The sequence below is a fragment of the Aristolochia californica genome, unplaced genomic scaffold (genome assembly GCF_029961685.1).
Source record: "Aristolochia californica isolate CCGP_79_NKW_82.1479 unplaced genomic scaffold, dmAriCali1.0.hap1 SCAF_8, whole genome shotgun sequence".
In the NCBI taxonomy this organism is placed as follows: Eukaryota; Viridiplantae; Streptophyta; class Magnoliopsida; order Piperales; family Aristolochiaceae; genus Aristolochia; species Aristolochia californica.
Genome location: NW_027182279.1, coordinates 4491313 through 4508581, shown reverse-complemented (window position 1 = coordinate 4508581; position 17269 = coordinate 4491313). Strand labels below are relative to the sequence as shown.

At 36.8% G+C, this 17269-nt stretch overlaps 2 protein-coding genes across 2 annotated transcripts; one reads left to right on the top strand and one right to left on the bottom strand.

Annotated features, from left to right (window-relative positions):
- Nucleotides 1-2380: 2380 nt before the first annotated feature.
- On the top strand, nucleotides 2381-7824 carry LOC137938868 (pentatricopeptide repeat-containing protein At5g42310, chloroplastic). The gene is made up of 5 exons (XM_068783952.1): nucleotides 2381-4177; nucleotides 4442-4594; nucleotides 4700-4771; nucleotides 5278-5466; nucleotides 7342-7824. The coding sequence occupies exons 1-4, from the start codon at nucleotides 2423-2425 to the stop codon at nucleotides 5398-5400; spliced, it is 2103 nt and encodes a 700-aa protein (XP_068640053.1). The 5' UTR covers nucleotides 2381-2422; the 3' UTR covers nucleotides 5401-5466; nucleotides 7342-7824.
- Nucleotides 7825-8428: 604 nt separating this feature from the next.
- On the bottom strand, nucleotides 8429-12443 carry LOC137939285 (uncharacterized). The gene is made up of 11 exons (XM_068784556.1): nucleotides 12230-12443; nucleotides 11869-11926; nucleotides 11673-11783; nucleotides 11260-11397; nucleotides 10095-10164; nucleotides 9949-10004; nucleotides 9478-9603; nucleotides 9228-9367; nucleotides 9029-9101; nucleotides 8851-8925; nucleotides 8429-8764 (listed from the first exon to the last, which is right to left on the bottom strand). Exons 1-11 carry the CDS (start codon nucleotides 12349-12351, stop codon nucleotides 8474-8476), a joined length of 1260 nt encoding a protein of 419 aa, XP_068640657.1. The 5' UTR covers nucleotides 12352-12443; the 3' UTR covers nucleotides 8429-8473.
- Between the last annotated feature and the right edge of the window lie 4826 nt (nucleotides 12444-17269).

Sequence of the window (17269 nt, the reverse complement as noted above, 5' to 3'; positions counted from 1 at the left end):
ATTCTAAACTAACAAGAGTAATAATAATAAATGCAGAAGAAGGAAACAAAAAGCACCAAAAAGACAACAAGAATTATACAGGTTCGACGCAAGGTGAGACTACATCCTGTCTTCCGCCGTTACAGTAACAAGAGAAATTGTACCCACTGACAACTGTTTTTCTCTAACCTCTCTTGTGGGTTGCAACTCAAGATGCTCCTTCAAATGATGATAAAACCCTAATAGCGACGACCCCCCCCTCCCCCCCCTCTCCAATTATAAAGAGAAAATTAGGACTACCGAATTAAAAGTGTGAAATCCCCAAACTATCTTTAATGAAACAACAATCAATATATCATGGATGGTGGGGGTTCCGCCCCCACGACAACCTTACCGTGAAGGTTGATCAGCGTGCTAACTCAGTGTAAGACATTGATTAGGCTCCACAACTTAACAAAGATATGTTTTCCCTTCTTTTGAAAGTGTTTGGTGTATTTGCTTTGTTCATGTCACATCTCAGCATACTACTAAATTGGACCCAAGGACTATCAAATATATATTTTTAGGTTACTCTCGTACCTAGAAAGGATATGTGTGTTATAATCCTTCTCTCAAAAAGATGTTTGTATCCAGTGATGTCACATTTTTTGAAAAGAAACCTTTTTATTCAGTAACCGGTGCCACACCTGGTTTTTCTTCTGATAATGACTTTCCTAAGCCTATTGTGTCATAAAAGACTCAACAATTCATGGCAGTGATGATTTATCTCTTCAGCTCTCATAAGCATTGGTTGATACTACATATGTGGAGTCTCCATATCTTTCTGAGGTAAGTTCTTATTCTTCTTATATTTTTGGTCCTCCATTTGATACTAGACTAATTGCTCTTCGAAAGTGTTGAAGAGTAGATATAGAAGAGTCTTACATGACTCCCACAGTAAAAAGTCTCATAGAGCCAAAATTAATATGGTGGAGTCTTACATGAGTCTCACAAGAGGAGGTCTCATAGAATTCTCAATTAAAAGTATTTTAGTTATATTAGTCTTCTGATTATGTTCAGTTATTCAATTATTCTAATACTAATCTTTTAGTGTTTAACTTTGGAATAATTGGGATAAGAGTAATTTAATTATAATTGGATTCTACTTATTTCCTCTATTATAAATATAAGTTCATTGTGTTAGGAATTAGACACCCTAATTCCAAACTAACTAAAGCAATAATAATAATCGCAGGAGAAACGAAAAACAAGCACGAAAAAAACAACAAGATTTATACAGGTTCGCCTCAAAGTGAGGCTACGTCTTGTCTTCTGCCACTGTAGTAATCTACTATGAAGATTGAAATAATTTACAAGAAAGATCGCACATACTTACATGTGTCGTTTTTCTCTAAGCTCTCTAAACCGTAATTGATGCTCCTCAGATGATGATGATCGTCAAGGTGATAAAACCCTAACAACGGCACCCCCATATATGAAGAGAAAATTAGGGCAACCAGATTACAATTATGAAATTTCCAAACTATCCTTAATGACACAACAGTCAATATATCGTGGATTAACACATTGTACTCTAATTACAAGTCAGTGAAGTTTTTCGCTTTTCCAAAAATTCAATATGGTATCAGAGTGGGTTCTATGAGTTGACTCAATCAACCTACAAAGATAATGTTATCTTTTTCTGATCTACCATCTTTAGCACTCTAGGTTCATCTTATATTCTTTTTTTTTCTTTCCTATCCCAGTATTCGTTGCTTTCTTTGCGCTCTAACCTCCATACTGAGTTTTTCATATTACAAATTATATATTGACGAAAAAAATTTTGAGTCTAATTTTCAACATAAAATAAGCTAAGCAATTAGAATTTTCTGCAAAGAGAAAGTGATATTTGAAGTAGCAAAAATCAGATGGCAAGAGAAGTTTGAGCTGCAACAGAAAGTCTTGACTTTCAAATTATTTTATACCATAAAGAATGAAACTTTATAAGAAGAATTATATGTAAAATGAAAGATATGTAAGTCTATTTTTTTCCTATCTCATATTTCTGAATCTGAGTTTTCTTAATTGAGATATCGATCTGAGAAGAGTCAATGATCATATTAAACATATATATACTCTCATGAAGGTCAACTGGATTTCATCGAAGAAAACCTCATTTATCTTTTCTAATTATCAACCAGTACTTTAGCAAATCAGAAAACACGGCAAAAATGGTTTATCTTCTTCCCCCAAGGGAATGTTGAGGATCACACAAGAAAGAAAGGTGGAGTTGTTAATGACGGAATATTTAGCCGTTTATCGCTTCCCTGGGTGGCCACTGCGCAGGTTTAAATATCATTGGTCAAGATTCTATATGAGACTCGTTGGGCACATGCCACTGACACCACCGTGGATCACTGGATGAGGTTCTCGTATCCAAATATCAGCGCCTGGGCTCCTCCACATGCTTCCTTCTCCAACTGTCCTCGATGCCACAACAAAAATCCAAATGCTTCTTCTCCGACCGTCGCCCTCTCCTCCGCTTCCGCCGCTCGCCCGCTCCACCTCCAATCCCCTTTCCCGCCACCCTTCCCGCCTTCTTCTTCCTTTTACGCTCGCCGTAACAACTGCTCCCACTGCACTGTCTGCCCCTGCTACCGATCCCTCTGACCCTGCCGCCCTCCCCAACCGCCGGTACGACTTCTCCCCTCTTCTCCAATTCCTCTCCTCCGCCTCTTCCTTTGATTCTTCATCAGCCCCCACTTTGCTTGACCCTGTTGACCGCCGCCTCGCCGAGACCTACCGCGCAGTTCCCACACCTCTGTGGCATTCACTCCTCAAGTCCCTCTCCTCAGACCAGGCCACGCTCCCTTCCGCTATCACCCTCGTCGCTTGGCTGCAGAAGCACAAACTTTGTTTTTCTTATGAGCTACTCTTTTCCATCTTGATTCATGCGCTCGGCCGCTCTGAGAAGCTCTACGAAGCATTTCTGCTTTCGCGGCGAGCGCCGTTGTCTCCGCTCACGTATAACGCGCTTATTGCTGCTTGTGCGTTGAATAATGACCTCGACAAAGCGCTTAATTTGCTATCGCAAATGCGAGAAAATGGGTACCCCTCCGACCACGCAAATTACAGTCTCATTGTTCAGTCACTCACGCGCACCAACAAGGCGGACTCTGCCCTTCTCCTCAAATTGCACCAGGAGATCGAGTTGGACCGTATTGAGCCCGATGGGCAGTTGTTGAACGACTTTATAATGGGTTTCTCCAAAGCCGGAGACCCCAATCGAGCACTTTACTTTCTGGGCATAATTCAAAGTCAAGGATTGAGTCCCAAGACTGCAACGCTTGTTTCGCTGATATCATCACTAAGCAATTCGGGTCGAACAGAGGAAGCTGAAGCTGTGTTTGAAGAAATGAAGGAAGGTGGGCTCAAGCCCCGCGTCCGTGCTTTCAACGCGCTGCTTAAGGGGTATGTGAAATCTGGGCTGTTGAAAGACGCAGAATTTGTTGTGACAGAGATGGAAAAGTGTGGAATTTCACCTGACGAACATACTTACAGTCTTTTAATTGATGCATATGCTAATGCGGGGAGGTGGGAGAGTGCCCGGATTATATTGAAAGAAATGGAAGCAAGTCATGTACATCCCAATTCTTATGTTTTCAGTAGGATTTTGGCGTGCTATCGTGATAAGGGTGAGTGGCAAAAATCATTTGCCGTTCTTAGAGAGATGAAAAATTGTGGCGTTCGTCCTGATAGGCATTTTTACAACGTGTTGATTGATACATTTGGGAAGTATAATTGTCTTCAACATGCAATCGAGACATTTGAACGGATGAAATTGGATGGGATTCAGCCAGACACTGTAACATGGAACACTATGATTGATTCTCATTGCAAGGCTGCACGACATGAGGACGCCTGGAATCTGTTCCAAGAAATGCAGGAGAGCGGTTGTGCCCCATGTACCACGACATATAACATTCTGATCAATTCACTGGGCCAGCTGGAGAAGTGGGAGAAAGTGAAAGATTTGTTAGGGAAGATGAGGGGCCAGGGGCTGTTGCCTAATGTGGTCACTTATACTACGCTGGTAGATATTTACGGGCGGTCAGGGAGGTTTAAGGAAGCCACTGAATGCTTGGATGTTTTGCGAGCATCTGGGGTGAAGCCTTCTCAAACTATGTACCATGCTCTGGTCAATGCCTATGCGCAAAAGGTAGGAATTATGATGCTGTTGATTTTTACGTCTCCGACATGAATGCTTCATACTATTGGCATATTCTCATTCTTCATAAATGGCAATGTGGCAAAAAAAATAAATTAGTTGTTATTTGTTTATTGGAAGTTCAATTGGCTTATTGCTGGAATCCAATGTTTTGGTTTTGCTCTGGCTAATTTTCAGTAAGATTTTTTTCCAACTATTTGCATATTGAATGGATTTATCAAGTTGGAATATAGCATATAATTCCATGTATTACAGGGATTGTCGGAGCAAGCTGTAAATGCTTTCAAGGATATGATAGCTGATGGTATAAAACCTAGTACTTTAGTTCTCAACTTGCTGATAAATGCTTTTGGTAAGGATGGGAAGGATGCTGAAGCTCTTGCTGTTTTGCAATATATGAAGGAACATGTGAGGCCTCAACAAACCTTAACCACGTTGTTTTTTCTGATTGTGTGTTCAGAAAGATTGAATTTCTTTGTGAAAATAATTTTTATTTATTTCTTGTCTCTGTAGAATGTGAAACCTGATGTTGTTACATATACCACCCTTATGAAGGCTCTAATTCGTGCAGACAAGTATGAGAAGGTAATTTTTCTCTTGTGTTTGATTTTATACTAATACAGAAGAGTGAATGTGGTTCAGCTGAATCTTGCTAACACATAGGTGATAGGTAACTTTTTTGAGTTCTATTTGGTTTAATACATGAAATAAACTGAACAGTATTTCTCTATTAAGAGAATGAGGATGCTCTTTCAATTGTGTACCACGTGCTTAATCTAGTTGTATAATTTTCCAGTGTGGGCGTCCTGCTTGATTAGCGTATTTAATTTGAAAATCATGTTGTTTTTTTGAAATATTGAAAAATCATGTATTAAAAAATGTGATCTGGCTTCGACGTGAAAAGCCATAATTTGTTGAAGTAGAATTACTCCATGTGTCACATGAAATGAACTGTTTTTGGAACTAGAAGTTATCCATGCCATTTAGCACTGATGCTTCTGCCCATATTCAGATTAAGTTTTTTCTTCTATGTTTCTTTTTCCATAACATGTAGGTGCTTGTAGTAACTAGTGATTGTTGGGTTGTATCAGGTTCCTGCTGTGTATGAAGAAATGATTTTGTCTGGTTGCAGTCCAGACAAAAAAGCTAGGGCAATGCTGCGTTCAGCTCTACGTTACATGAAGCAGATTTTTTCTTATGCCACAGTAAAATGAAGCATTTTCTTTCCCAATATAAGGCCTTTTCAGCAATTTTACTGACCCATTGAACACATTTTAAAGGTTAGTTTGGTACTATCAATCATACCTCTTTTATTTTGTGATTTCAAGAAGGGATGTAGCTCTTGCATCAGAGGCACCAGATGGCTATTTGAACAAAGGGTAAAGTATGTTGATATACGGCAGAAAATTGGGTCACTCGCTGCAGTAATAATAATTTTGATACTAATATCTGACTTGGAAACCAAATAGAAATTATTATCCATGACATGGACATGCTTTAGAATCTGTAAATAAACTTGTGATGGTATGCATCAAAACCATTTTGAAAGTACTAGGGGTTATATTTTCTTTATTCTGCATTTTTTTTGCCATACAGTTGATGGAAGATTCTTTATTAGAAAGGTAAAAAATCTCTTTTGGGCTTTTGTGTGCCCCAATCAGTATTAGGAAGTGATGTCAAACAAACTCTGCCTTCTTGTGAAACTGGGCATTCTGCTATAACTGCTGGTTTGAGGAAGTAATATAAAACACAGGGCTGTCATATTTGTTCCGGCTTGCCAGTGGTAAACCTTGCTCTGTATGCAACTTTTTCTTTGCCATACATCATTGCAACCAAGATACTCCTACTTCGATCAATATTTTTGTTTAGAATACCTGTAACTGAATGAAGCAGTCAATGTGATCCCAAAAGGTAAAGAGGTTTGTTTTTTATGCCCTCCAGTTCTTTTATCTTGCTTTCGGGTTTGCACTAAATGGATCTCCATTAAAATATACACAAATAGGTGCCAAAATTATTCTCTTTAACTCTAATATTGGCCATTAGTGGGTGGAGCTTTTGGCTCAGTGCCCACATGGGTGGTTTTCTAATGTGAGGTCTTTCTACATTCCATTTTAGTTTCTAAATTTCATTTTCTTTCTATATTTTTTCTTTCTTTCTATATTTTATTATTACTTTCTATATTTCATCTTTCTTTCTCAATTTCATTTTCTTTTCTATATTTCATTTTTCTTTTTATATTTCATTTTACTTTCTATATTTCATCTTTATTTCCATATTTCATGTTTCTTTCTATATTTCATTCTACTTACAATATTTCATGTTTCTTTCTATATTTAATTTTACTTTCTATATTTCATCTTTCTAACTATAATTATTAATTTGGCTTAATAGATATGAATCTTGTAACCAAAATATTAGCACCAATTAATTTTTTATTTAAAAAAAATGACGATTAACTTTTATTGATAACGAAATCTTAGAGTACATAGTGCACAACATACAGTGCAACCCAGGCCAAATCAGTAACTAGAGAGAGATGGCACCGATTGATGGCTGAACATAAACTAACTAAATTTATCATGTCATGGAGATGGTGCAAGTATGGACCAAGGAAAAGCAATTCAACTAGAAGGAGAGTTTAAGTGGATATGCTAAGACAAGCTAATATTTATTTATTTAACAGAACAAAGAGCCAAAACTCAAAACTTCTGCATGAAAAAAAGATGGATCTAAGATCTAGAATTATGTGGTGTGTTTATACTATACGCAAATGACGGTTCAGGTCATTTTACATTTAAGTTTTGTGGCTCATTTGCATATGTACTCTCACTGAAACATAAATCTCACTGAGAAGAAAAAGAACTTGAAAATTAGAATGTTTGACAGCCATTCCTTTTGTACTTATATTGAATCTTTTCAGCATTTGTAGTACTTGTGGTCCCTTGCTAGTAAAACATTTTGAAGAACTCCAAAGGTTATACATACAAGATTCTCCAGAGTTGCTGTCTATTTCTGAATTTATTGAAAATCATCATTCATGAGAAGATTTACTGTCTGCTAGAAGATACTGTGTGGTATAAAAATTATTAATAGTTTTTGCATTTATCAATAAAATGTATTAATAATTGACACAAGTACTTATTCATCTCATACAGGAAGAGTTATACTGGCACAGTGACAAATTTTGGAACTCCATGTATAGAAGGTAACTTGCTTCTACATATAGATTGCTAAAGATGGTGTCCGTGACTTTATATGCTTGGGAGGATGTTGCTAATCTGGAGAGATTTATGTTGTGGAAGATGATCCCAAAAAAATCCCACTCTTTAAAAAGACGCAAGGCTACCGATGACTGCATTTTCTGGATATATTTTCTCTTGGAAGATCAATCCTCTTTCTTGATATATCTATCTTGTCATTTTTCACTGTATGTATTTTATTCTATATGGAGAAGGAGATAGGTGTAAAAATTGTTCATGTACAAACTAGTATAAGACAGATGAAACACTCTAGAGGCCATACCAGGTACATTTCTCTGTTAGTGGAACTCCATTGTCTATGAACTGAAAGAAAATCTCTAGTTGTGTAACCTGTCTTGTTGCAGTATCATGAGTGACAACCACTGCAAAGTTGCTCAATTGTTTCATGAGTTATCAATAAATAATTTTTAAAATTTTAGGTTGAATGGTTCTTTTTAAAATTTTCCTTTGACCATGAAGCAAATGAAGCACATGGGAATCGTAATTGCCCTGATGAGGTATGTTTTTAATATTTTAAGCAAAGCGTGCTCTTGGACTTGCTCTGTCCAAACTGATAAGAAAAAAGAAAAAAAAGGAATATGATTTGAGCACATATCTTGGAGCATATTTTCCTTTTCAATTTTCATTGAATGGCACGGAAGGAAAGTTCAAAGTAGAGGTTTCATCCAGAACTGAGTTAGAATTTATTTTTTTCACCTGAGGACGGTTTATAATATGTAAACTAAAAACAAAGTTTTGCAAACTGAAATCCCATTTCTTGTATTATGAAGAAGAACAGAAATTCTATATTTTTCTACCTGACAGGATGTGCATAGACAGGATGTAATTGTCAATGACTTAGATCTTTAGCAAAATTGTTGTTTTGATATGGAGTTGCTCTTTCTGCAAAATAAGTAAAACAGAATGTACATTGATTGTTATCGCTCCCTGAAAGAATTGAATATTTTTTCTCTGGCTTTTGTTTCCCCTTTGCAGCAGCAGATAAAAAACTAAAAACATTGATGGGATTATATTTCATATCCATGCTTTACGTGACTGTTATATATTTGCTCTTTGAAATTCTTGAACAGAACATGAATAACAACAATACAGAGGACAACAAAAAGAGCCTGAAATAAGTCCTCAGCTCTTGCATTCCAAAATCAAGCACTTCATGGTTGCTTCCTTCCCTTCTTCCCTTAAATTTTGGATCCACATAACTGTTCATAGAAACCAACCTGCTCTGGTTGACATGAACTTGTGAATGTACTTTGTCTAGCCAGTTCGGGCCAATCTCAAAGATCATGAAGAATGCTCCACACCAGTCGTTTAGTACTCTCTGGAAGATAAATGACCACAAAAAATGTCAATTTCCATTACAAGCAAATAAGATACACTAAGTCTACCTACTATAAGGTTGCTTACATTAAAAGTGTCAACATCAACAGGGTTGAACATTTTGAAGCAATCTCTGGACGATGCCTCCAAGTCTCCATATATCTAATCAATGTAAATAATATAATCTTCATGTACCCATAAAGGGGTAAAGAAAAAAGTGGGTCAACAAAAAGAGAAATTATAAGCAGTTTTCGTAGTCACTGACCTCAAATGTGAAAGCCAATGGAACATTCACAACATCATACATGTAGTCTGTTGAAGTTCCATGAGCCAAATAACTGAAACAGAGGTTATCCATAACTCAGACTCATAAACTCATTTTTTCTTTTGTTTTCAGTTTTATCTATTCATTAGCTTCTGTTTCTCAATTCCATGGATCAAAATCATTCTATGATGGAACAAACCCGACAGAGCCACCCCCAGAACCAACTAGACATCTGTCATGACAATGATGATGGTTGAGTTCTTCCAGCATTGACCTCATTACATCCGTTGCCAATCCATTTGGTGTTGAATTTCGGTGATCATATGGCATGAATAATGCCTGGCAAAGAAAGGCTTGCATGAACCTTAAAGTTTGCTTTTTATATATTCTTTTCCTCATCTCCAACCTCAGGAACAGAGTGAAGCTAATAGTTTAAGAGCAAAATTTACCTCCATTCCAGAATGTACATTCACCCATACATGTGGGGTGAAAGATTTTGAAAGCTTTCGCATTATTTGAGTCTCAGGCTCACTAAATGGAGCGGTTCCAGGATTTTCCTCATATGGGTTAAAATCCTACAAAAAGAGATTAATAAGAAAATAGGAAAAGACGACACATAAATGCAGCAAATTTCGTACCTCTTTACTTTTACCAGAGCTTAAGGTTATGCAGACACAAAACAAGAGAGAGAGACCACAAAAAATTAAATAGGTAAAATAAAATATTAAAAATAAAACAAAATAAAAATGATAAGGAAAAACTGTTGACAAACATTTTACTTCAAATTTCCTTTCTTGAATGTAATATGCCATCTTGAGCATGGAAAAACAGTTAAATCTTGTAAAAGAAGGACTATGTAGACCTGAAGCAGTAAGAATACCATAGAATATGATTCATAGGAGGAAAATAGCTGACCAGACCTTCTCCTTTTTCCCCCAGTCAATACTCCAGTTTCGGTTGAGATCAACTCCTCTTCCTGCCAAATAAAGCAAGCTTCAGTACTACAACATATATATGAAAAGTTATAAGATAACATTCTGATCAATCAGGATGAAAATTGTACAACCATTCCTCCTCTCACAAAGATCTCCTGCTTCAACCAGTTTGCGCCCATTCAAATTTTCCATTGGCACCACCTATCAAATTGAAAGTAAGGTTACTCTGGAGGCACGTTAGTTGATACACCACATACATAGACAAGCTGATGCACATACAATTAGATGCTTAGAACAGGATAGAGGCAAGAGAAATCTTTAATTATTAAAATCTCAAGATATGTTAAGTTTCAGTACTGATTTCAAAGTCATATTTTCAAAGCTATCGAATTCTTTGGCATGATCTCAATTGACAGAACAAAACAAGACTAGTTATGCAATCTAGAATGGACATCCCCAACATAGAAGTTGAAGTAAATAAACTGTAACCAATCAACAAGAGAAGGGGGGAATTTTAAAGACAGAATCAAACAAAGTAAAAAAAAAAAAAATCTTTTACAAACAAGTATGTTTTAAATTTTAATTCAAAGCCAGATGGTAGCATTCAACAAGATTACAGCTCTCTTCAGTTTCTATTCTCAAAAAGTGAGACGATATTTACTATATACAGTCAGATACACTTAACTACCAGTGGGTACTAGTGACTTTTGCCATTGTACCAAAGAAAAAGGTTGTACTTTCCTCTTGACTAAACAATTACTTCAGTGAGTTAAAACTTGATGTGCTTACAAGAAATGCAGTGCATTAGATGAGTAAGCATCTAGCAACTCATCCATAACTTCACCAGTTGATAGCTAGAAACTGGTTCTGAGCCCGAATAAAGGAAGGTTATATCAACCATATTAACAGACATCTCACAATATTATCAAGGGTTCATGAGCCATCAAACATAGTAGAAACACAGCTCACCTGTTTACTATATTCATTAAAAAGGTAAGATATACATTTCAAGGACATTAGATTATCGATTTCATCAGCTTGACTCGTGAAAAAAAACGTTCAAGCCAAATTAATAGTGCTTTCTCACTATCCATTGTTATCAAAGCATTGAAATTATAAAACATTTTGTTCCAGAAATACTTTTATGGCAGTAAGGAGTGGCCTGTCAAAGCAGTTTGCTTTGATATGTAATTTCTTCTTCACCATTGTTATTTAAATGGAGTACAAGTTTATAATTGGAGCAGGAGGGTGACTATGAAACAAAAAACAAGTACTGAAAGAACAATATCCACTTACTTTTATCACAAACTTGTCTAACATAGCATTTAAGGAATTTGGACCCATGTTGTGGAGACCATGCTCTCCACTTATAATGGTCAAAAGCCGAAATGCAACTTCAGAAGTAATAAGTTCCCTTCCATGCTGACCAAAAGTCTGGAAGACAAGGAATTTTCTGTCAAGAAAACCAGCAAGGATCCAAAAATTCTATCAGTTATTAACTATACAATTATGTTTCTGTAAATCAAAATAAATTATCCTACTTCACTGAGCAGGATCCTTGACATACTAAATTATCCTATGTTGTGTAGCAAACCTTAAAGAAATAAAGACTGTGTGTCAGTCAATTTAGTTGATTTCCTTTCTATTTTCATTCTCTTTTTTCCATAACCTTTATTATGGCAACCAGAAAATGCAGATGGTTGACTTACAAGAAGGATTCGAAACTTTGAACTCTCTTCGATCTCACTCTTCACGTGACTGTACGTGACTACCAAAATTTCCGCAGAATAGCCTTTATTTTGAGCTTTGATCTTCTCCATCTGTATTGTATCATCAGCGTTCTCGTGAGCACGAAGCTAGAATTACTAAGCACTCTGTAACGATAGAACAAGTGTGAAAACTCACGCTCAACCGATCTGGGTGGCGACCCGCCAAAGCCGTCACTTGTTCCAGCAGAGAACCGCTGCCAATTCCCCAAACCCACAAATACAACACAATAAATATTTGAATAATTACTGTCATTGAGTAATCGATTCCAGTTTTTTAATTATCAGCAAAGAAAATTGCGAAATTATATGTAAAAGTCACAGTTTGACATATGCATCAGCTCAAACCAGATTCCCCTTCATCACCCCGATTCAAACATAGAATTCATGAAATCACTCAACCATTGATTCCCCGAAAACGAACGAGGTGCCTCTATCGCAATTGTGATATTGAAAATTGAGATTCATCCAAAAATAAGAACTGGGTACAAAAGATTTACCTTGAGTGGTATAGATCGTGTTTGATCGGCGTGACTAAAGATCCAGAGAAATTTCTACCATTGACGACTGAAGATAGCTGCACAATGAAAAAAAAGAAAGAGAGAGATAGGAGAGAGCCCATTTGGAGAGCACCCCTATTCTTTCTTCCTACCTTCTTAGCTGTCTTCGGCAAAAACAGTCCAATTTCCTTCCTTATAGCTCATTGGACACACCCATTCTGTCAACGTCCAAAGTAACGAGATCGTATCGATTTTCTCCAACAAACAGTGCTAAAAAATGCAACACGACCAGAGAACATACACAGAATCTCTGTGTATTTCAGTTGATCGACCGCCAGTTCTCACAAAGGTGAACCCCAGAGACAAACCCTTTGTTTCTTCGTTGTACTATTACAAAGAGTCGGACCGGAACAGCTGGTTCAACACACTTGTACATAGGGGCACCAAGCCAAATCGTTCAAGTTCCGCACGAAAAAAACTCAGCTCAATTCAGTTTTTACTTAAGATCAGCTCGAGCTCGAACTTGAAATAAGACTCATTAAATAAAACAGGTCAAGCTTACGATTTTCCAATATCGGTTTGTTAACTCGTGAGTTGACTCGTTAGTATAAATTTTTTTTATAAAAATACCCGTTTCCTTTGATTGATCTTGTCAATTCCCTCTTTAGTTGGTTAATAGTTGTTCTTATTTACCTCAAACCTCAAAGACGATCGATCGTTCAACCCTTTTGCTAATAGAATAAATAATATTGATAGAGGAGTTTGTTGTTTTTTAGGTCTATTAAGTTGATTATTATACATTAGTGTATTCTATTGTAAAGTTTTCAACTCCTTTGTGATAACTTGCAATTCAATGATACTAAGTTCATCACAATATTCTCTTTATTTATTTTTATATATTTTTAATTTTTAATTTTTTTTTAAATTTTTTAATATTCTCAAACTCATTTAAAATATTTGGGCCTGAGCATGATTCCAATTTTATGTTTGAGTCTAAGTTTGAGCTCAAGCTCAGATTTGAAATATTCAAATCAAGTCAAACTCGAGCATATACAGGTTCAAAGTTGGCTCGGTTAGATGCCACCCATTACTTATACCTAAGGCCCTGACCCAAGTCTTATCCGGTTCTAAAACAACAGTCCAAATAACCGTTTTTTTAATAGAAAACAGATGAACCCGATCAATTTGATTTGGTCTTACACAATAAAGAATGGTTTTTTAATTAAAAAACGGCTGGACCCGGTCAATTGATTTGGTTTGACAATCAATCGTGACCAGAACCACTCATTAGGTTTTTCCACTAACGGATATTGTTTTAAATTATCTGCCTACGTTTCTGAAGGGCAAACTGGCAAGAAATGAAATAACAAACGAGGAAAACCAACCCACTTTCACAGTTGAAACGTAGCTTCCATCCAAGATCAAGAAAACGAAGGAAAGAAGAATTCATGCAAGTGCTGATTGCTTAAGAAGTCGGTTCAATACTTGGCTTTTCTTCGGCTGGCCATCGTTGCTATTCTTCTTCTCTCTCCTTCAATGGTCGGCCTGTCTATGTCGGAAGTGGCTGCTTGTTTTCCTTTCTGAGTCTAACTGAAAATCTCAACCCTTCTCTAAGGGGGGCAGAAAAAGTTGCAGGAACGGATTTTCTGAGATTCTCCGTCAACCTTCCTTTTGCAGAACTCGACATTACAAGCACCATGACCCATCGCAGACCTGTCATCCCCGGTTTCCCCTTTCTTTCTCTTAACCTCTAGTTTCGTCTCGCTGAATATTCATCGTAGAGCCTTCCTCTCTCAAACCGAGTGTTGGCGTAAGCTGTGAGTTTTCGTTTAGACTAGGAAATCTCCGAAGAATTAAAACGAAAAAGTCATACAATATAACAGACGGTAAATAAAAGGTCATTATTATAATATTATAATTTTATAAATCTATAAATATAGCTTCCGGGAAGAGATAGAATCATCAATACAATAACCCTCTTCCTCATATTGTTTTTTTTCTCTTCCGGGAGCAGAGTTGTCTTCTCCGGCGACGGTGGGTCATCTTTCCCCGCGGCCGAAGAGACGAGAAGGGACAAGTAGATGAGTGCGCCGGGCACGAGTAATGTGAACCCAGATCCAGCATCCAACGACTATGCGAAGACAGCGGCCACCCTCGGGTTGGCTAGGAAGGCTGGCTCGCTGGCCTGAGTTGACTCGGGCGATTCGAGTTCGAGTCTAGGCAGGCGCTAAACCAACACTGATTAAATTTCCTAACTTAGGAAATCTAATTTTTTTGTATTTACTTCCACCCCAATTCTCGGCGGAAACAGAGTTCGGCTCTTCGAGAGGAAACTTTCCCCACGAGAGTTCGGATTTCTCGGGGGACGCCAGAGAAGGAAAAATGCCAGCGTAGAATCGCTTGTTCCAGCCGAACGATCCAACAGAATCTCTGCCGTAATATTTTCAAATATCGTGCAAAAATACCGGAGAGGCAGCAGCGACAGTGATACGGATTTTGCAGATAATTCATCTGTTAAACAAGCGAAACTTCTACAGAATTGTGAACCTTCTGAAGATTGCAAGGCAACTGTCAAAGCAGTGTTCGGCAGAACCAATCTCGGAAGGTTCTGCCTTGATTCATTAAACTCGGCAGTAGAAAATGGAGCTGCGATGCCTTGATAAGGCCAAGCAAGGATGATATGTATTCACAAAATTAATGCCGCCAACAGGTTTCTGGCTAAGTTGTTCTGAACAGAGCTGGTGAAGCAGTATGGGCCACACAAAACTAGCAGAAAGTGATATCTTCACCTTCTGTCTTTCTCCAACTTCTTTTTTTCGCCTTCATAGATAAAGAGATTGAAAAGGGAAATAATCTCTACCATGTACGAGAAGTAGAACTAGCAGGATAACAGTAATTTAAAAATACCAGCAGAGAACAAAATATATAACCTGAATTCTAGAAACTATATGAAAAAACATAGATTCGGAAAAAGAAAAAACGGGTTTCAGCGATTTTGAACCTATACTACGAGTCCTGAAAATAAATGCTTTGATACCATGTTGATTCTCAGGACTCCATGAATTTAGCTCATGGATAAAAAAAGAAAGAAACCCATTAGGAGAAAACAAGAGGAAGAAGGGTTATGGACTTGATGATCCTAACCCTCCCCATGAAACTATAATATTACAATAATACCCCTGAACTTAGGGTTTAAGGTTTAGGGTTTTAACCCTGGAACTTTAATTTAATTACATCAGTGCCATCTCTATGAGATGACCCTTTATTTACCATCCTGCCATCTTGTATGACTTTTTCGTTTTGATTCTACGGAGGATTTCCTCATCTGAAAGAAAGCTCAGACAGCTCACACCAACACTTACGTGGTGGATTTTGGGTGGAAGAACTGGTGCATACTGTGGGCTCTGGTCTGTTGAGGAAACTCAACCAACGGCAATCGGCGATCAGAGGGTGACATCGTTCTATAAATGGCACGAACGAAATTTTTCACAGAGTTTCCGAAAGAGAATTATGAAAATTGCAGAGATGGGCAAGGTTTGGGAAATTTAAATGTTATCCTCAATAAAACCCTTATGCATCCGAATAATAACATAAAATGCCATATTCTCTTAAGAAAATTAAGGGAATGTTTGGAAAGAAAATTTTGATTATTATCTTATTTTTACTAACTATTTTTGGCAATAATAATAGTCAAATTCTCATTTTCTTTTCTTTTCTTTTCTAGGGGTTCCAAATAGACCCTAAGTGTCTGAACATTTCGGGTTTCCCCTAGTAGGCTTTTGCTTTATTTCTCATGTAATAATTTTGAGACTTTATGCTCCAATTTTTGTCTAAAAGGGGTTAGTTAAATTACCGAGATCATTTGAAGTTCATTTGCTTGGTTTTGGTTTTTTTTTTTTTTTTTGGTACGTCTAGGTAACAACAGAAACTGTATAAAATATAAAGACAATAAATCTTTAGGTTTCAAAAATATAAATAGGGTTGGACATATCATTAAAATGTATTATACATTGATTAATATGAATCAAATTTAAACCTACCCATCAATGCAAATGACAATTATTTATTTACATCTCCAAGGAGTTGAAAAAGATTCGGATTGAATGTAATTAAATCTATGATAGATCTTCATAATGCGCATTGGTTCTAGGTTAAGAATAAAAAAATCTCAATAACCTAGGCGAGAGCAAATTTTCGAATCAAATTGAGTTTGATTGGTTGGGACCGGTGTATCTTATTCCTTGAGCTTTGAAACATACAACCACATCTTTATTAAACTCAATAGTGAGTTAAGCCATGATGAGTAGGCCAAATATTTTATGCCGGAATTTGAATTAGATGTGAGCATTAGACTTTGGCACCAAAGTCATTGAGGTTAATCTCCTCACCCTATAAGAAAATAAAGCAAAGAAATCAAATGGTTATCTTCTAGCATTGACTTGATGGCTATTATTGAATTTCTTAAAAAAAATGAAGCTATAGAATTTGAAATCTTCCTGGTGTCATGTATTTTCTTGTACTTGTCCATGCCTATTTGTAGGATTATTTGGATGTGCTAAGAGCAATGAAACCTTGGGTATGCCTGAATTCAGTTCTATCTTTGACTATTGGATCACATTCATATAAAACTCAATATTTTAGAGTTTGGGACCTTATAAGTTTCCTAGCCAAAATAGTCGTTTTTTTACCATTTACAAAAAGCTAGAAAAAAGGATGATTTATCGATCATGCCTTTGTAACGGTTATATTTTTTGAGTTCTAATGGCCCGATGATCAATTATTGTATCAATCAACCACTTTGCAACCCTTTGAAAAATAGGTTGATCGGTCATGCCATTTCGATTGATTGATCATTCTTTATAAAATGGCTTAGCAATGTCTTATATGATCCGTCATGGTACACTTGGATGATCAATCATATGCCCCTTCAATGATCAACCATGCTACAATGGGTGATCCTTCGCATTTTCTATGATTGATCATTATGCTCATTGGATGATTAATCATGCATATAGCCAACATACAAAAATGAGTTCTAAG